This window comes from Periplaneta americana, chromosome 11 (genome assembly GCF_040183065.1).
Source record: "Periplaneta americana isolate PAMFEO1 chromosome 11, P.americana_PAMFEO1_priV1, whole genome shotgun sequence".
In the NCBI taxonomy this organism is placed as follows: domain Eukaryota; kingdom Metazoa; phylum Arthropoda; class Insecta; order Blattodea; family Blattidae; genus Periplaneta; species Periplaneta americana.
This window is the reverse complement of record NC_091127.1, coordinates 101,639,760-101,654,630: the sequence shown is the minus strand read 5'-3', so window position 1 is coordinate 101,654,630 and position 14,871 is coordinate 101,639,760. Positions and strand designations below refer to the sequence as shown.

The 14,871-nt window shown below is 37.1% G+C and overlaps 1 protein-coding gene across 2 annotated transcripts in view; it reads right to left on the bottom strand.

The window, feature by feature from the left end:
- Positions 1–14,871, bottom strand: part of lilli (AF4/FMR2 family member lilliputian) — a 1,088,977-nt gene that overhangs the window by 832,375 nt on the left and 241,731 nt on the right. The window contains exon 1 of one of the 2 annotated variants that reach the window (XM_069839799.1): positions 1,814–2,814. The exons of the other annotated variant lie outside the window; for it this stretch is intronic. Within the exon in view, the coding sequence (XP_069695900.1) occupies positions 1,814–1,872 (59 nt within the window). The 5' untranslated portion in view covers positions 1,873–2,814. Of the gene's footprint in view, positions 1–1,813; positions 2,815–14,871 lie in introns of those variants that run through there. 2 annotated transcript variants of the gene reach the window in all.

Below are 14,871 nucleotides of genomic sequence, written 5' to 3'. Positions count from 1 at the left end.
GTTAATATAGTTAATATCAGTTAATTGTGAATGCTCACATTTAAATACATTTATTTTAACGATATTTCCGTTCCCGTTCTCGTCGTTTTCGTTCCCGGTTTACTGTGAACCAGCCTTAAACATAATTCTAATGGACAAATTTTGTTATCTCGGATGCACATGAAATAATTAAGGAATATTAGTTTCGCAGATTTTAAGATGATGTTCACATCGTTTAACGGATCTCTAATATGAAATAAAACCGTTAGATATTCAAACTGGGTTATTTCACTTCACTGTTCAGAGGGGGAACTGTGGCCTTTACGACGAAAACGTACTTCAGCTGAAACGTTACGTGACGAAGTACATTTATTATCTTGCACGAAGCTGCCAATGGTAAATGACTTCCGAAACAAGTAACCTATGATATATGACTTGGACCGAGTGATACATCTTCTCTGTAACCTCTAAAAGAGAAAGTAAAGATGAAATGTGTACATAATGCAATATTTACTTCCTATAACAGTCAAACATTTTATTTGACACACTTTCATCGAAAAGTGCACCAAGAAAAGTTTTTCTAATGTGTAAGCAGCCGATATAAGACTTTAAATTCGCGATTTTTAATTACAGTAGCTTTGTTTGACAATAAAAATGGTGAAATTATACAAAGTTTCAGGTTATGTCATTTAAAAAAATGAAAGAAACAGTTACAGAACGATTGAATGAATAAACATTTCCACAAAATGTTACAATATATAATAGTGGGCATCATGCCAGAAGAGCGTATCAACAAAACTGCAAGTTTACATTAGAGTCTAAAATTATGGAATGCCTACATAACAAGGTACTTTCTTTGATTCGTCCTCATGTCAGTTGTAATTCTCAAACGATTGTTTTCAAACACAGATTCCATTAAAATATTTCAATAACGAAAAATTAGTTGATACGTACTTCTGGAATGATAGACGTAGCAAAGGTGTGTCAAAATTCATACACATGAAGGTTAATTACAACAAAATCATTGCTAAAAAGTTAAGGAACTTCAAAAAAATATAAAGCTGTTGACATCTCATTACGTAATACTGCAATTAAACGAGATAATCTACTTGCCAAACGCAGTTTCAAGCCGGAAACGAAGGTCGTTGCAACCCGGGGAGAAAAACTAGTCCGTCAGCGCTTTCTTATCAACTTTCTATAAAAGACTTCTCTACGAGGTCGTATCCAGCAAAGCAACAAATGAAACTTGGATGTGCATGTAGGGTCTATATACACAATAAAACTATCTTCACATCGAGGAATTCACAATGCTTAAATTACTAGTAAAATAAAACTTTTGATGAAGTTTCGGCGTTCATAAATTGAAACAAAACACTGAGAATTGTGTCCAATGGGGGGGGGGACACAATGACGTGGAACTCTTTCAGTTTTACAGTAACATGAGAATGAAATTGTTCTAGGTGAGAAATGCATGCAAAAAAGTTGTCATACTTAAAAATAAATACCGTTTATACATGTCAAAACAAAATATAATTACAATACATGCAGTAGGCTATATCGTACAGAAGATGAAATTTATATTCTATGACATAGGCCTACTTCAGTTCTTTGCAAACTGTTCCATTAAACTTTCCAGCGTGTGATGAAAACAGTCAACGCTCAGAAAACAGGTACTTCACACTGTGCATTTCCCTAGGCCTATAATTTATGTATAGTTTATATAATCAGTATAAAAATAATAACATATTGTTCATTTAAAACGCATATGAGAATAAAACAATTAATTTTCAAGATACCTTAAACGTGAATTAGTTTAGCATAATATGAAACTTACCTAGATAAAGTCCCTTTGAGAAGAGGGTTGGCTGGTCCATCGTAATAACCGCCCATCATCTTTCTTGAGTAATCCAATCAATTTTTGCAGGTATCATGACACACACACATACACTACACACTGATACCACCACACTTAATGCCTTCCCTATGTCGGAGGGAGCCAATTACCACAGATTGTAATCTCATACTACTTCCAAAAACCACAATTTTATATTAAATGCACACACCAATTGCGTTGTGTTTGGAATGTCGGAACTATCATCACACTCTGCTCTTCTCCGAGCAGTTAGAGAACAAATATAAACATATACATATATAAAGAGGACACGCACACCACGTGAAGGCACGCAAGAATCCTAGGCTGCCAGTTGTCAACTCGGAACTGTTGTTCTACATTTTCATTGAGGCTCCAAGCAAAAGAGAAACGTAGCTACGGTTTATTCCATAGGCACCACCACTTTTAGGAGACATGAATGTGTTATTAAACTCTACACTGAAAAGTGATTATATTTAATAGCTGCAGTCACAAAAGTAAAATTGTTGACAAAACATATCCGTACCACATTTTTCCGAAGCGGATCTTTATTTTCTCTTCTAGAAGACGGTGGAGGGGGAAAGAACACTAAGCACTTTTCGTAAATGTCGTTTCACACACACTTAGAAGATATAAAAAAGATTTTCACCAACGCAAACATTTCCACAAAACCAAAATTCCTGTCTTCACTGTTCGCTGACGAATTTCACTTGATGACAACAAAATTTTAATCAATCACCTTCGAAACTGTCAAGAGTGATCTGTCATACGCTTCAAATCACAGCCTCTTGATTAATGAGGGAAAACAAAAAACATAACGTAAATTAAAAACGAATACAAGTGAACGAAAACATCCGCATCACTGAACTCGTCCACCTATTTCTGTGAAAATTGAGACAGGATCCCATAACTAACCAGCACAACTACGTTTACCATATGTCTGTGATACGCGCGCTAGGCTGCAGCTTTACTGACTGGCACGCCGAGCTGGCAAGTCCGAGAACCGCTTGCTAGTAGTGGTAGTGGTAATAGTAGTGGCGGTGTCCTTGATAGCAAGTCAACCTAGCCTAACCGGTGGCTACAATAGCATGCTTCGAAAAAAAGTCTTCCTCATTACTCTCGAGATTACTGCACCATTTTCAATGAAAGTTTTAAAACACAAAACCATAGCAATCAGGTGACATCGCTTTCACAAGGCATAACGATAAACTACAGCGCACTTGTATGGAACGACATTCCTACAAGCTTTAGTCGAGGTTGTCAGCCCCATGCCATGCCAATATATGACGAGCAAAATGCTATACCCTCCACCCCTTTAGTCTCCAATAAATAGAGTGTAGAGGGGATAAAAGAATGTAGAACTCACGGTGTGTAAACTTCTGCCGTCAGTGATGAATCCAAGGAATGATGGGGGAGGAGAGAGTACTTTAGAAGTTCAAACAAAACATTTATAACTACAGACCGACAAATTATTAAGAACTTACCGAAGTATTAAAATATAAAATAAATTCAATACTAAAATGGCTTCGTTTCTGAATAATATGAAGCAGGACTGTATTATAATTAACAAAAGAAGCCCTCTGTCTATATTTAAATTGCTACCAAATAAAATACATAAATCTGTATAATTAAATCCTGACTTGAATGCAAGAACTAGATTTTAAACTCAATTTCATACGCCGAATAGAACAAAATTGCTTATATCGGCTAGACTCAGCAACATGGATATAATGCAACACAAGTAACTTTTCTATATTTTCTATACCTTCTGTCAGTTCATACTGTTTTGTACAATAAAAAAACTATGAAGTTACAAAAAGGGAATAAATAAAGTGGACAGCAAAATCGTTGGTAGAAACCAGTCTTAAAACATTAATTTACACGTGCAGTGGCGCCAATTTTTGCAAAATATTGGGTGGGCTCAAACACTTGAGTTGTAAGTTGAAATACATCTTCTTCCTCTTTCCCTTAGTTTAACCTCTCCCTTTTAGGTTCATTTATACGACCCACGCCACCCGGGCCTTACAGGGCCACGACCTGTCGGGAGAGGAATTAATCAATGGATCACATAGATACTTTTTTTTTTTACCATACAAGGACATGGAGGGCCTCCCCGGATGAGGGATCAGCTCAATGCCAGGGCCACTTCCGATACAACACAAACATTTAAGACATTACACAGCATTCATTCACACATATGAAAGGATTAAAGGAAGGATCGCCGTCCATGGCCGGACTTTCAAGAGGTATAAGTTAAAATACATAAGTCCATAAATAATAATAATAATAATAATAATAATAATAATTATTATTATAATAATAATACGACAAATTATTGGGTAGGATCGGGCCCCAAGGACTAGGCGCCACTGTACACGTGTACAAGAAGACATGGCAACACTAAAAAATACATTTAGTGGATTCGAAAGAATGAGCAAAGTTGGAACAGGAACCACTTATTTTGTATTTTCTTCTCGAATTCGATGACGCTGCGAGTTCAATGACTCTCAGGGGGGAATTTGGAGATTTCAATTTTATTGCCCTTGAGTATCCCAGGATAATGGTGGAATGGATGGCTTGAATTTTTCAAGTGTTTGACCTGGAAAACATCTCTATTGTTTTCTTATATTTAATAGCTAGAAAGCCCGGTTCAGTGGTGGTACAGGAGCATTAACGGAGGGGAAAGATCGTCCCAAAATAAGGAAGAAAAAAATTATACAATATGAAAATTTTACCAAATACAGTATTATGAAATATGAAAACATTATTGGCGTTAACTGCCCCCACCAAGTTTTAATGAACCCCCAAGTTTTAATGAAATAGTTATTTTAAAATTCCTTAATTATTGCTGAATAAATTGCTCATTTACTTGATATAAAGCAAACTAATGACTTTAATGAACTTAATTTCACATTAATTTTAAAGTTTTATTTATTCTATATATCTTTACCTTAACTCCAAAACTTCGTAACTCGCTTGAATGTCGATTATCATCTTTTACGCACTTTGAAAGTATATTCACAGAGAAAGAAATTAAGTGGTTTCGAAGTAGCCTAATACAGGGACATCACTTTATTTTTACCAACGTTTTTAACATTAAGCTGGCTATACTCGGAAACACTGTTGCCCCCTTCCATTACAGGAGTTTGATGTTACTAGTGCAATATGTAAACAAATCATTTTACTGGGTATAGGAGGAGAGAAAAGTAGTGCATCCATTTATGTTGTAGGGAAATACGATATTACAATTTTCAGTTTGATCGTCACTTTTACGGAATTTATCAAAATACAGTAGAGTAGTAACATTTTTTTTTCAAAAACTCCACTTTTCAGGCGGCTATGTTCGTTATGTAATGTCTACTTTATTTAGCATATTAATTATTGGTGTTAACATACAATATAGAGAGTGCATTTAAATTGAGGGGCTCATAAGTAAAGGGCTGTAAGTGCACTTAAGTTACTTTTGAGAAAATGGGGTTTAAATATTTAAGCTTTCGTAAAATCGGTGAAATTTTTATTTAAAATTTAATGTGTGATGCGATTAAAATATCCCTTTGCCACTAAAATTTTAGATACTTTTTCTTACACTGGATGCACTTAACTCATGTTATTACAAATGTCACTAGCATTCCTTTGCTTCTAGCCACCTCAATTCAAAAAACGCTAATCTGAATTTTTAAACAAGTTGCTGAAAATGGTTGCCGTTCATTACAATGCAGGCTTCAATTCAGTACGCATATTATTAAAAACATTTTGAAGCATATTCTCTGAAATTGAATTTATCGTTTCTTGAATATAATTTTTAGTACGATATTATTAATACCTATAGGTTCTTTCTTCTATAGAAAACGCAATCATATTTATGAAACACACTATACACTGCAGTGTTTACTTCACTGCTTGAAGACTTCGAATGCAACAGCGGCCGTAAGTTTGTGTGTCTGACGGGAGCAAGGACATTAGTGAAGGGGTGTGAGTGAAGTACATTCAGAAATGCAGGTACAATAAAAATGCAAGTAAAAATAAAATGATGTCCCTGTATTAGCGCTAGTATTTTAAATTAAGCCTTACTGCTTTGTCAGTAGATGGATCTGTGGATATAGGTCTACTATCAAAAACGCGCAAAAAGTGAAAATCGACATCCGAGAGAGTTATGAGGTTTTGGAATTAAGATAACGGTATGCTAAGGAACCCGCAGGTTCATTGCCGCCCTCACATAAGCCCGCCACCGGTCCCTATCCTGTGCAAGATTAATCCAGTCTCTATCATCATATCCCACCTCCCTAAAAAAATGTAACAAATGAAATAAAGTTTAAACGTAATATTTTAACATGCATAGTACATCCAGCATATGCACACCACAATCAACATTTTTAGGTAGTTCAATACAACCAACAATGTTGTCTGCATTCAAAATATGGTATATCTAACAGTGTCGACTGTCGGTTACAATAACAGAAAGAACTCGTCGTTTCCAATTTTCCAACAGCTTTCAGTAGCAAATTATCAGTCGCTGATGCTAGTACTAGTAGTGTTCTTATACAGGGACATCATTTTATCTTTACTAACATTTTTAATATTAACCTGTCTATACCTCTAGAGAACCGGAAACACCGCTTGCTCCCCCTTCCAAGACTGGAGTTCGATAATACTGGCGTAAAACACAAATCACTCTACTAGGTATAGGAAGGAAGAAAAGTAGTTCATCCATTTACGTAAACTAGGAAATATCGCGATTTTGAGTTAGATAATTTCCATTAGGTTTTTCTTTAATCAAAGTACAGTACTGTATTAAGAATAAGTGTTTTTACTCACGAAGTGAGTTATCCATGCGAACGTATTCATTATGCAGTGTATACTGTCTACAGCACATTAGCGTACAATATAGAGAAAGAAGTTAAATTGAAAAATAATCATAATATGAATATTTAAACACAATTTTCAAAATGGTGGCCGTTCATTTCGATACAGGCTTCAGTTCTTTTGTGCATATTATCGCACTATAGACTATTGTATCTAATTCCAATTGCCAGTTTCGTCCTTCGTACTAGTAACTCATGTTGAAATAATTCTGTACCTACTCTACGTACTGTAAATTTAATCTTCACTTCTGCCCGACCCGAAAATATAAAATTACTCAGACATGCTATCTACTGTCCGTCCAAGTGGTTATGCCGCAGGATTGTAGAAAGGGAGGAAATCACGTGACAGTTAATTACGTAACGAGGTCCTTTTATTTAAGTTAAATTAAACAGCTGTATAATATTACGTAAACGTCCAATTCCTAACAGAAATTAATGTTTTCAGAAAAGAGCTAAAACAGCCCAGCTTTTACAGAGGGGCGAGCAGAAGCATGTGGGGGAAATCGGGATGCGACGTAGGCAAACGGACAGTACCTGTGCGAAAATATGATTCAATATTGAAAACTCTTTCGTCACTGGAAAACGCGAACATATTTCTGGAACGTACTATACTCAGTAACTCAGTACTGCTTACTATCTGCGGTCTTGGTTCTGTGTGGAGTTGGAACTTCATTAGTAGAAGGGGTGGGAGTGAAGTACATTCAAAAACTCTGGTACAATAAAAATTGAAGTAAAAATAAAATGATGTCCCTGTATTAGTTGCGTTTTGTCTAAACAATGTAATATTTCGAGTTTTTTTTCCCGTGATAAGCGCAAGTGCGATGAAAGTGAATGTAAACCCAGTGAACGAAATGTCTTAAACTCTCCCCAAACTTTGTGACTTAAATGCAAGTTCAAATGTTATAATGTAGACAAACCTCCACATGGTATAAATCAGGCTTGCAGAACTGGGCGACAATTGTGGCATTATGTCACTCATTGGAATACGTCACTCACCCCTTCCTTCAACCCCCGCGTCATTGACTTTGTATGGGAAGGGATTTGTATCAGTGATTGCGTACGGGGCATAGATAAGTCATTCAACGCCGGTGGACTGTGGACGGGGAACAGAGACCTGCGCAGCGGCCCAGCCCATGGGCTGCTTCCCCATTCTACAACACTGGGCTCCACAGTGTCGCACGGAACAAACTCGTGACGACACCGCACTGGCCGGGCGGGCTGCTTTGCGAATCGGTTCTGTGCGGTGGGCTGATATGAAGCAGAGTCCTATACATCGGCCTAGCCCATGGGCTGGTTTTGCACTCTAGCGCACTGGACTCCACAGTGTCGCACGGAACAAACTCGTAACGTCACTGCACTGGCCTTGCGGGCTGCTTTCGAATCGGTTCTGTGCGGTAGGCTGATATGAAGGCATCGAATCCGAGTCCCCTCTATTATCAGCTTATTAATTGAGCTTTCGCGGGCTTCTGCTTGCCTATGCATATTTATGCCTACGACATACAAATCTATCTGCATACTCGACCTAACTACACAAATGACGCTTAACTAAAGTTAATGATGACTTGAATTCAATATCCATATGGTCGAAAACGCATAGACTTAATTTAAATGCAAGCAAATCGCAGGCTATCTTAATAGAACATCAAAGATCGAAGTGTGTGAAACAAAATTTGCCGCCGATAATTGTAAATAATACTACTATTCCATACAGCTCGACTATGAAGAACCTTGGCATTTATATGGATTGTCACCTGGAATGGAATATACAAGTGAATCACGCTTCTAAAAAATATTTTCTATTATTCACTCATTAAAGCGACTGAAGCACTTTCTTCCTGATAAATTAAAATTAATCCTTGCACAAACACTCGTGATGCCACACTTCGACTACTGCGATATTATATTAAGTAACCTACATGCAAATTTGAGCAGCAGGGTACAACGTGTGCATAATGCGTGCGTCCGTTATATTTGCAATATTCGTAAGTATGATAATGTTTCCCCGTCTTTCCAAAATTTGTCTTGGCTAAGGCTAAGCGATCGACGAGCCCTGCATTCTCTTATTCTCTTATTTCAAATTCTGCGCACCTCTACCCCAATCTATTTGACTTCTTGTTTTCAAAATTTATCGTCGACCTGGTTGACGAGTTGGTATAGCGCTGGCCTTCTATGCCCAAGGTTGCGGGTTCGATCCCGGGCCAGGTCGATGCCATTTAAGTGTGCTTAAATGCGAAGGCTCATGTCAGTAGATTTACTGGCATGTAAAAGAATTCCTGCGGAAAAAAATTCCAGCACATCCGGCGACGCTGATATAACCTCTGCAGTTGCGAACGTCGTTAAATAAACATAACATTAACATCAAAATTTATCCGCATATCATCAGCTAAGTACCAGGTCTCATCATAACAATTTACTCATTATACCCTACCACAAGACATGTTTATATTCTTCATCCTATACAGTTACAGTTGCTAGAAATTGGGTCTCGCTTCCAAGTGATGTAAGGGGTTGTTGGACAATAACTTCATTTAGGTCAAAATTACGTAACTTCTTACTTAACAGATTAATTTAATATTTGTTATTTATAATGAAACTAACATCTGTCCATTGTCATTATTATCATTAATTTCTCTCAATAGAATACAAAACCTCTAATGGTAAAATTCCATTACATTAATATTCTCATTATACAAATATATTTTAGATTTATACTTTTTCTCCCTGTAACATAGTTCTAGTAAACTTATATTAAATTAACTCTCATTATTTTACTAGCTATCTCAACTTAATTATAATTGATTGAATTAAATTAGCTCATAAATTAAGTTATTATTTTATCTTATCCCCTTCAGGCCTGGTGTACATTATAGTGTACATTGTTTTTTTTCTTTTTTGGAATGTCTTCCATACTTTTAAATATTTTGAAAAATTTAATGTGATAGAAATGAAGAATATTATTTTTGAAACATTTCTATAACTGAATTAAAAATAAAATTTAAAATTTTGGGGCTCCAGGGGTCAAAATTGTCCCCAAATTTTTATTTTCTGTGAAGATTTGATTTGGGAATTTTGAATCCCCAGAATGATGAGACCTGTTTTTTTTTCTTCAATTTTTTTAAATATAAATTCAGGTCTGAAGAGTAGGTTTATCTAAATTTAAATAAACATTACCAGTCGTTAAAATTTAACTGAAGAATATTGCTGGAGAATCTTTTAAGTGTAGTGTAAATATTCGTAATTTAAATATGTATTGTATTGTATTGATTAAGGCTGGTTGAGTGGAAGAGAAGGCCTAAAGGCCTTAACTCTGCTAGCGAAAATAAGACAGTCTATTCTATTCTATTCTATGCGGTTCGATCAACGATTATTCTATTCTATGCGGTTCGATCAACGATCATTCAGGGCCGTATTCATAGACATTTCGCAGCACGCGCTACGAGCGTACTAAGCTAGCCCCGGCTATCCACTGGTTACTAGTACAGAATGCAAATCATATCCTATCGCTAACACTGGTTTATGAATACGAAAAACGCTGATAATCCACCGAAAGCTCGCGCTAAAAATGTCTATGAATACGGCCCCTAGTGTTTCAAACGTTTTTGTTTTAGATTGTGATTTTTGTTTTTCAAGATGAGCTCAAATAATAGTGCATCGCAAAGAAAATGCAGTCTCTCTAGAGAAAAGTAGTGAAGGAGAAAATCGTACTAGAAAGTTTAAAACAACTGAGCAGGACGGTAATTAAAAAGTATGGGTCAGTTTTTAAATCTGTGTTTGACAGCAGTGGAAAATAATTTAATTTTTGTGTGTTGTCCGGTATGCTGCTTATGCCAGACTCCTGCAAAATTGTCGAGCCCGCGGGCTGCCTCGTTACTAGATGCACTGGCTTCACAACCTCGAACGAAACAAGCCAGTCACTGCACCGCGCGTAACGTATATGTGCCTAGACTGGTATCAAAGCATCGAACTCAAGTCTCGTCTGTAATCAGTCACTTATTTGCGTTCGAGCGGGCTTGTTCTCATGTACGCTGTTCAATCAACACCAAATTACTATTTAAAACATTTTTGTTTAGCTTTTTATTTGTTGTTTTTATAATGAGTTCAAGTAGTGGTGTATCGAAAAGAAAAGACAGTCTCTCTAGAAAAAAAAGAAGTGAAAGAGAAACTCGTTGCCGGAGAGTTCAAAACAGCAGAGCCAGATGTAAATTTAAAAAGTGCCATTTGGACTGTTTTTAAACCTGTGATCGACAGTACTGGAAATACAGTCAATTTTGTTTGTTGCTCAATATGTGGGGAACTATAAGGTATTCGGCATAAGTAAAATGTCGCAAAATGTCGATTTTTTTACATTATGTACTTTTTCTGAGAATAGAAGTTATTTTTCACGTCATTATTGAAGAGCATAAATAGTGTTAAAAGTTTTATACAACTCCCGTTACCACATTTTCAGTGAATATTACAATAGACGTGAATCGGTAAAGACGACAGGAAATACAACACAAAGGTATTTAGTGGGCCTCTGATCCACTGGCCACGCGCCAAACGTCACCCAGCGGACTGCTTGAGGGGCGGTTTTGTGCGGTGGGCTTGTATGATGGCTCGAGCTCGAGTTTCCGCTTCTATCAGTTACGAATTTATAGTTTGCGCGGGCTTGTGCGGTTCGATCAACGGTCAACTAGTGTTTCAAACGTTTTCGTTTTTTATTTCTGTTTTTCAAGATGAGTCCAATTATGGTAGGCCTACATGCAAAGAAAATATCTCTGTGTGGCTACTATTACACTATCAAAGTTCTTTGACAAAGAATATGATACAATATTTTATCTACGATCTTTTCTAAAAGATAGGATTTGTTGTATATTACACTACATAAAATCCTTTATAAAAGATTTTAGGAACAGAAGCTCTCCCAACACTTGTGCCACAACAGTGATTACTGATTACGTGTTCCGAGGATTTGTTGATACTAATATTTACGCGTTAAGTTTAAAAATTTAAATTATGGTTTATTTTACGACACTCGCAAGTGTATATCAACGTCGCCGGTGTGCCCGAGTTTTGTCCCGCAGGAGTTCTTTTACATGCCAGTAAATCTACTGACATGAGCCTGTCGCATTTAAACACACTTAAATGCCATCGACCTGGGCTGGGATCGAGTAACCTCGAGCACTGAAGGCCAGTGCTATACCGACTACACTACCGAGGCCGACCGTTAAGTTTATAACACCATGAATGAAGAACAGTATTATGCTTGTTTAGCTACAATTAGTTCAATTATTACAATATGCATGTTACTGAAAAAGAAACGCCTGTGAGTTAAACCCCCGATCACAACACAAATATGTGATCAGGGCTGAAACTATGGATTGCAAAACGTAATAAGAGATATATACTCGTACATCAGAACTTATTGAAACAGCTACTATGCGAGGACTTGAAAAGTTATACAAATTATTACAAAATATTATTATAGAATATTAATATTATGCTTTACAAATTATTTATTTACAACATTTTATTTCCTTCATACTCCGATATCAGAATTTTTGTGGTAGCAACAGTCCAGTTATATTTGCGTTCCGCCATATTTATTTCAAGGTATAGAAATATTTTATCAACGATAACAAGCTGCACTAACACTTTATAAAAGATCTTTTATCAAAGAAACTTTTATAGAAGAAAACCCATTACATTGTCATATATTTTATTATATACATATACAGTATATAATAAAAGATCTTTATCAAAGACCTTTGATAGTGTAATAGCAGCCCGGAAAACCATCACAGACACCGGCTGTGAAAGCATACATTAAAAAAAACAGTCTCTCTAGAGAAGTAGTAGTAAAGGAGAAAATCGCTGCTAGAGAGTTAAAACAATAGAGTCGGTTGGAAATTTAAAAAAGTACCATAGAGACAGTTTTTTAATCTCTGTTCGACAGCAGTGGACAATAATTTAATTTTGTAATGTGTCCGTTATGCTGGTAACTGTATGCTCATGCAACATGCCAAGCCAAAACACAACCAATGCGTGCAAGCAGGAAAGGAGTAGAATGCAATCAACTGGTGCAGGCTGAGCAGTGCGGCGGGCTACGCCGCAGAGTGATGGGCTATAGTAAGCGGCCGCGTGAAGCAGTGTTGGTTTTGGGTGGGCTGGGCTGCTGATGCATTAGGACTAGCAGTGCTGAGCTGTGGGCTAGTCTGCAGGACTGTGCTTGGACGCCCAGTGCACTGGGCTAGGAAGCGGCCGCGTCAATCAGTGTTGGTCTTGGGTGGGCTGGGCTGCTAGTGCATTAGGACTCGCAGTGCTGAGCTGTGGGCCATTCTGCACGACTCTGACGGGGAACCAACGCTTTCACCATGATTTCCACCCCTCTCTCATCACTTCTGTATCCCTTGTATAAATGCATCGATATATCCCCAGCTCCGTGATGTGAAGGTGAGTGCAAATGTTTCTAATACAGACGAACCATTTGATGTCGGTGCATCGATCTACGATGGTCCATGCAAATCACGTAAGTCAGTTTACAAACAAACGTTACTGTTAAAACTTCCGTTCTTATTACACAACAAAAGATTTGATAGGTACAAATTTATTGAATAATCTGAGCAGAAATACGGATTATTCGACTGGAAAAAAATAGGAGAAAACTTGCAAAGCATGTTGATAGTGAACGTCACAAATCTTCAATAGTAAAACGGAACAGTTTTCTGGAAAGTGAACGTAGCGGCACAGTGATTTCAAAGCTAAGCGAGAAACACAAAGATGACATATTGCGTAACCGCTCAGCTGTGGCAACAATGGCCCTAGTCGTGTTACTTTGTACTCGGCAAGACATTGGGCTTACAAGCAAACATTCTGATGAGGGCAGATAAAAAAGTTATTTTTTTTCCTTCCATGTTAATGTCAAAATAAGTGCTTATACACATTTTGGCCACCCGACCGCAATTACGAGGCCGTCCAGAAAGTGATTTTCCCTGGGGCCGTTTACAGAAAAAAGCACAATTGCATGGAAAGCTTATTGAAACAGATACAGCAATTATTACGCTATTTGTCAATATATGCCCCACTGGAATTGAGAATTGGAATTTTTGTATCCTTGTGTTGTAGAAGTCAGCCGCTTGGGATCAGAACCAGCGTTTGACAGCCGTCTGCACCTCTCTGTCGAGCCCATAATTAGACAAATGTCTCAATTTCGGTGGGGAATATGTTGAAAAATTGCTCAACAATTGCTGTGTCTGTTCCGATACATATTTCCAATGAAATTGTGTTTTCTTTCTGTTAACAACCCCTGACGAACTTATTTTTTCGCGGCACTCGTAATTGTGGTCGAATGGCCAAAATTTGTACAAGCACTTCTTTTGACATATTAACATGGTGAAAGAAAAAAAAAAACTTTATCTGCCCCCATCAGAATGTTTGCTTGTTAGAAGTCATCGCGAAACTGCTTCGGATGACGATAATGATAGATAATAATAAAGCGAATTTAGTTGATATTTACAACTTACTAATCCTCACAACTTAACTGCTCTAGAATTTCATGCTTGTCTGGGGTCTTTCTGACCCCAAGAATATTTGTCGTTAATAATTATTTATTAGACATGGTAGATTTTTTCAGTCGTAATAAATGCGAAAAGTTCGCAAATGCTAAGTAATCACGTAATTGTGCCTTAGAGAGGGAATTTCATAATTTACGGTGATTTTCTAATCCGCGATAAAATGCGAAATGGACTACAAAATGCGAAATCTAGGAGTTTCCGCGAATAAGTGCGAAATTATAATTTCTTATTTTTTTTTATTCTGCATGCACTTTGACCAACCTTTAAATATTTCTTGCACTTGGACATCCTTTGAGTCGACCTGGTTGGCAAGTTGGTATAGCGCTGATCTTCTATGTCCAAGGTTGTGGGTTCGATCCCGGGCCAGGTCGATGGCATTTAAGTGTGCTTAAATGCGACAGGCTCATGTCAGTAGATTTACTGGCATGTAAAAGAATTCCTGCGGGACTAAATTCCGGCATATCCGGCGACGCTGATATAACCTCTGCAGTTGCGAGCGTCGTTAAATAAAACATAACATAACATAACATAACATAACATAACATAACATAACATAACATAACATAACATAACATCCTTTGATTTCTGTTCCAGTTCGCCTCCCCCC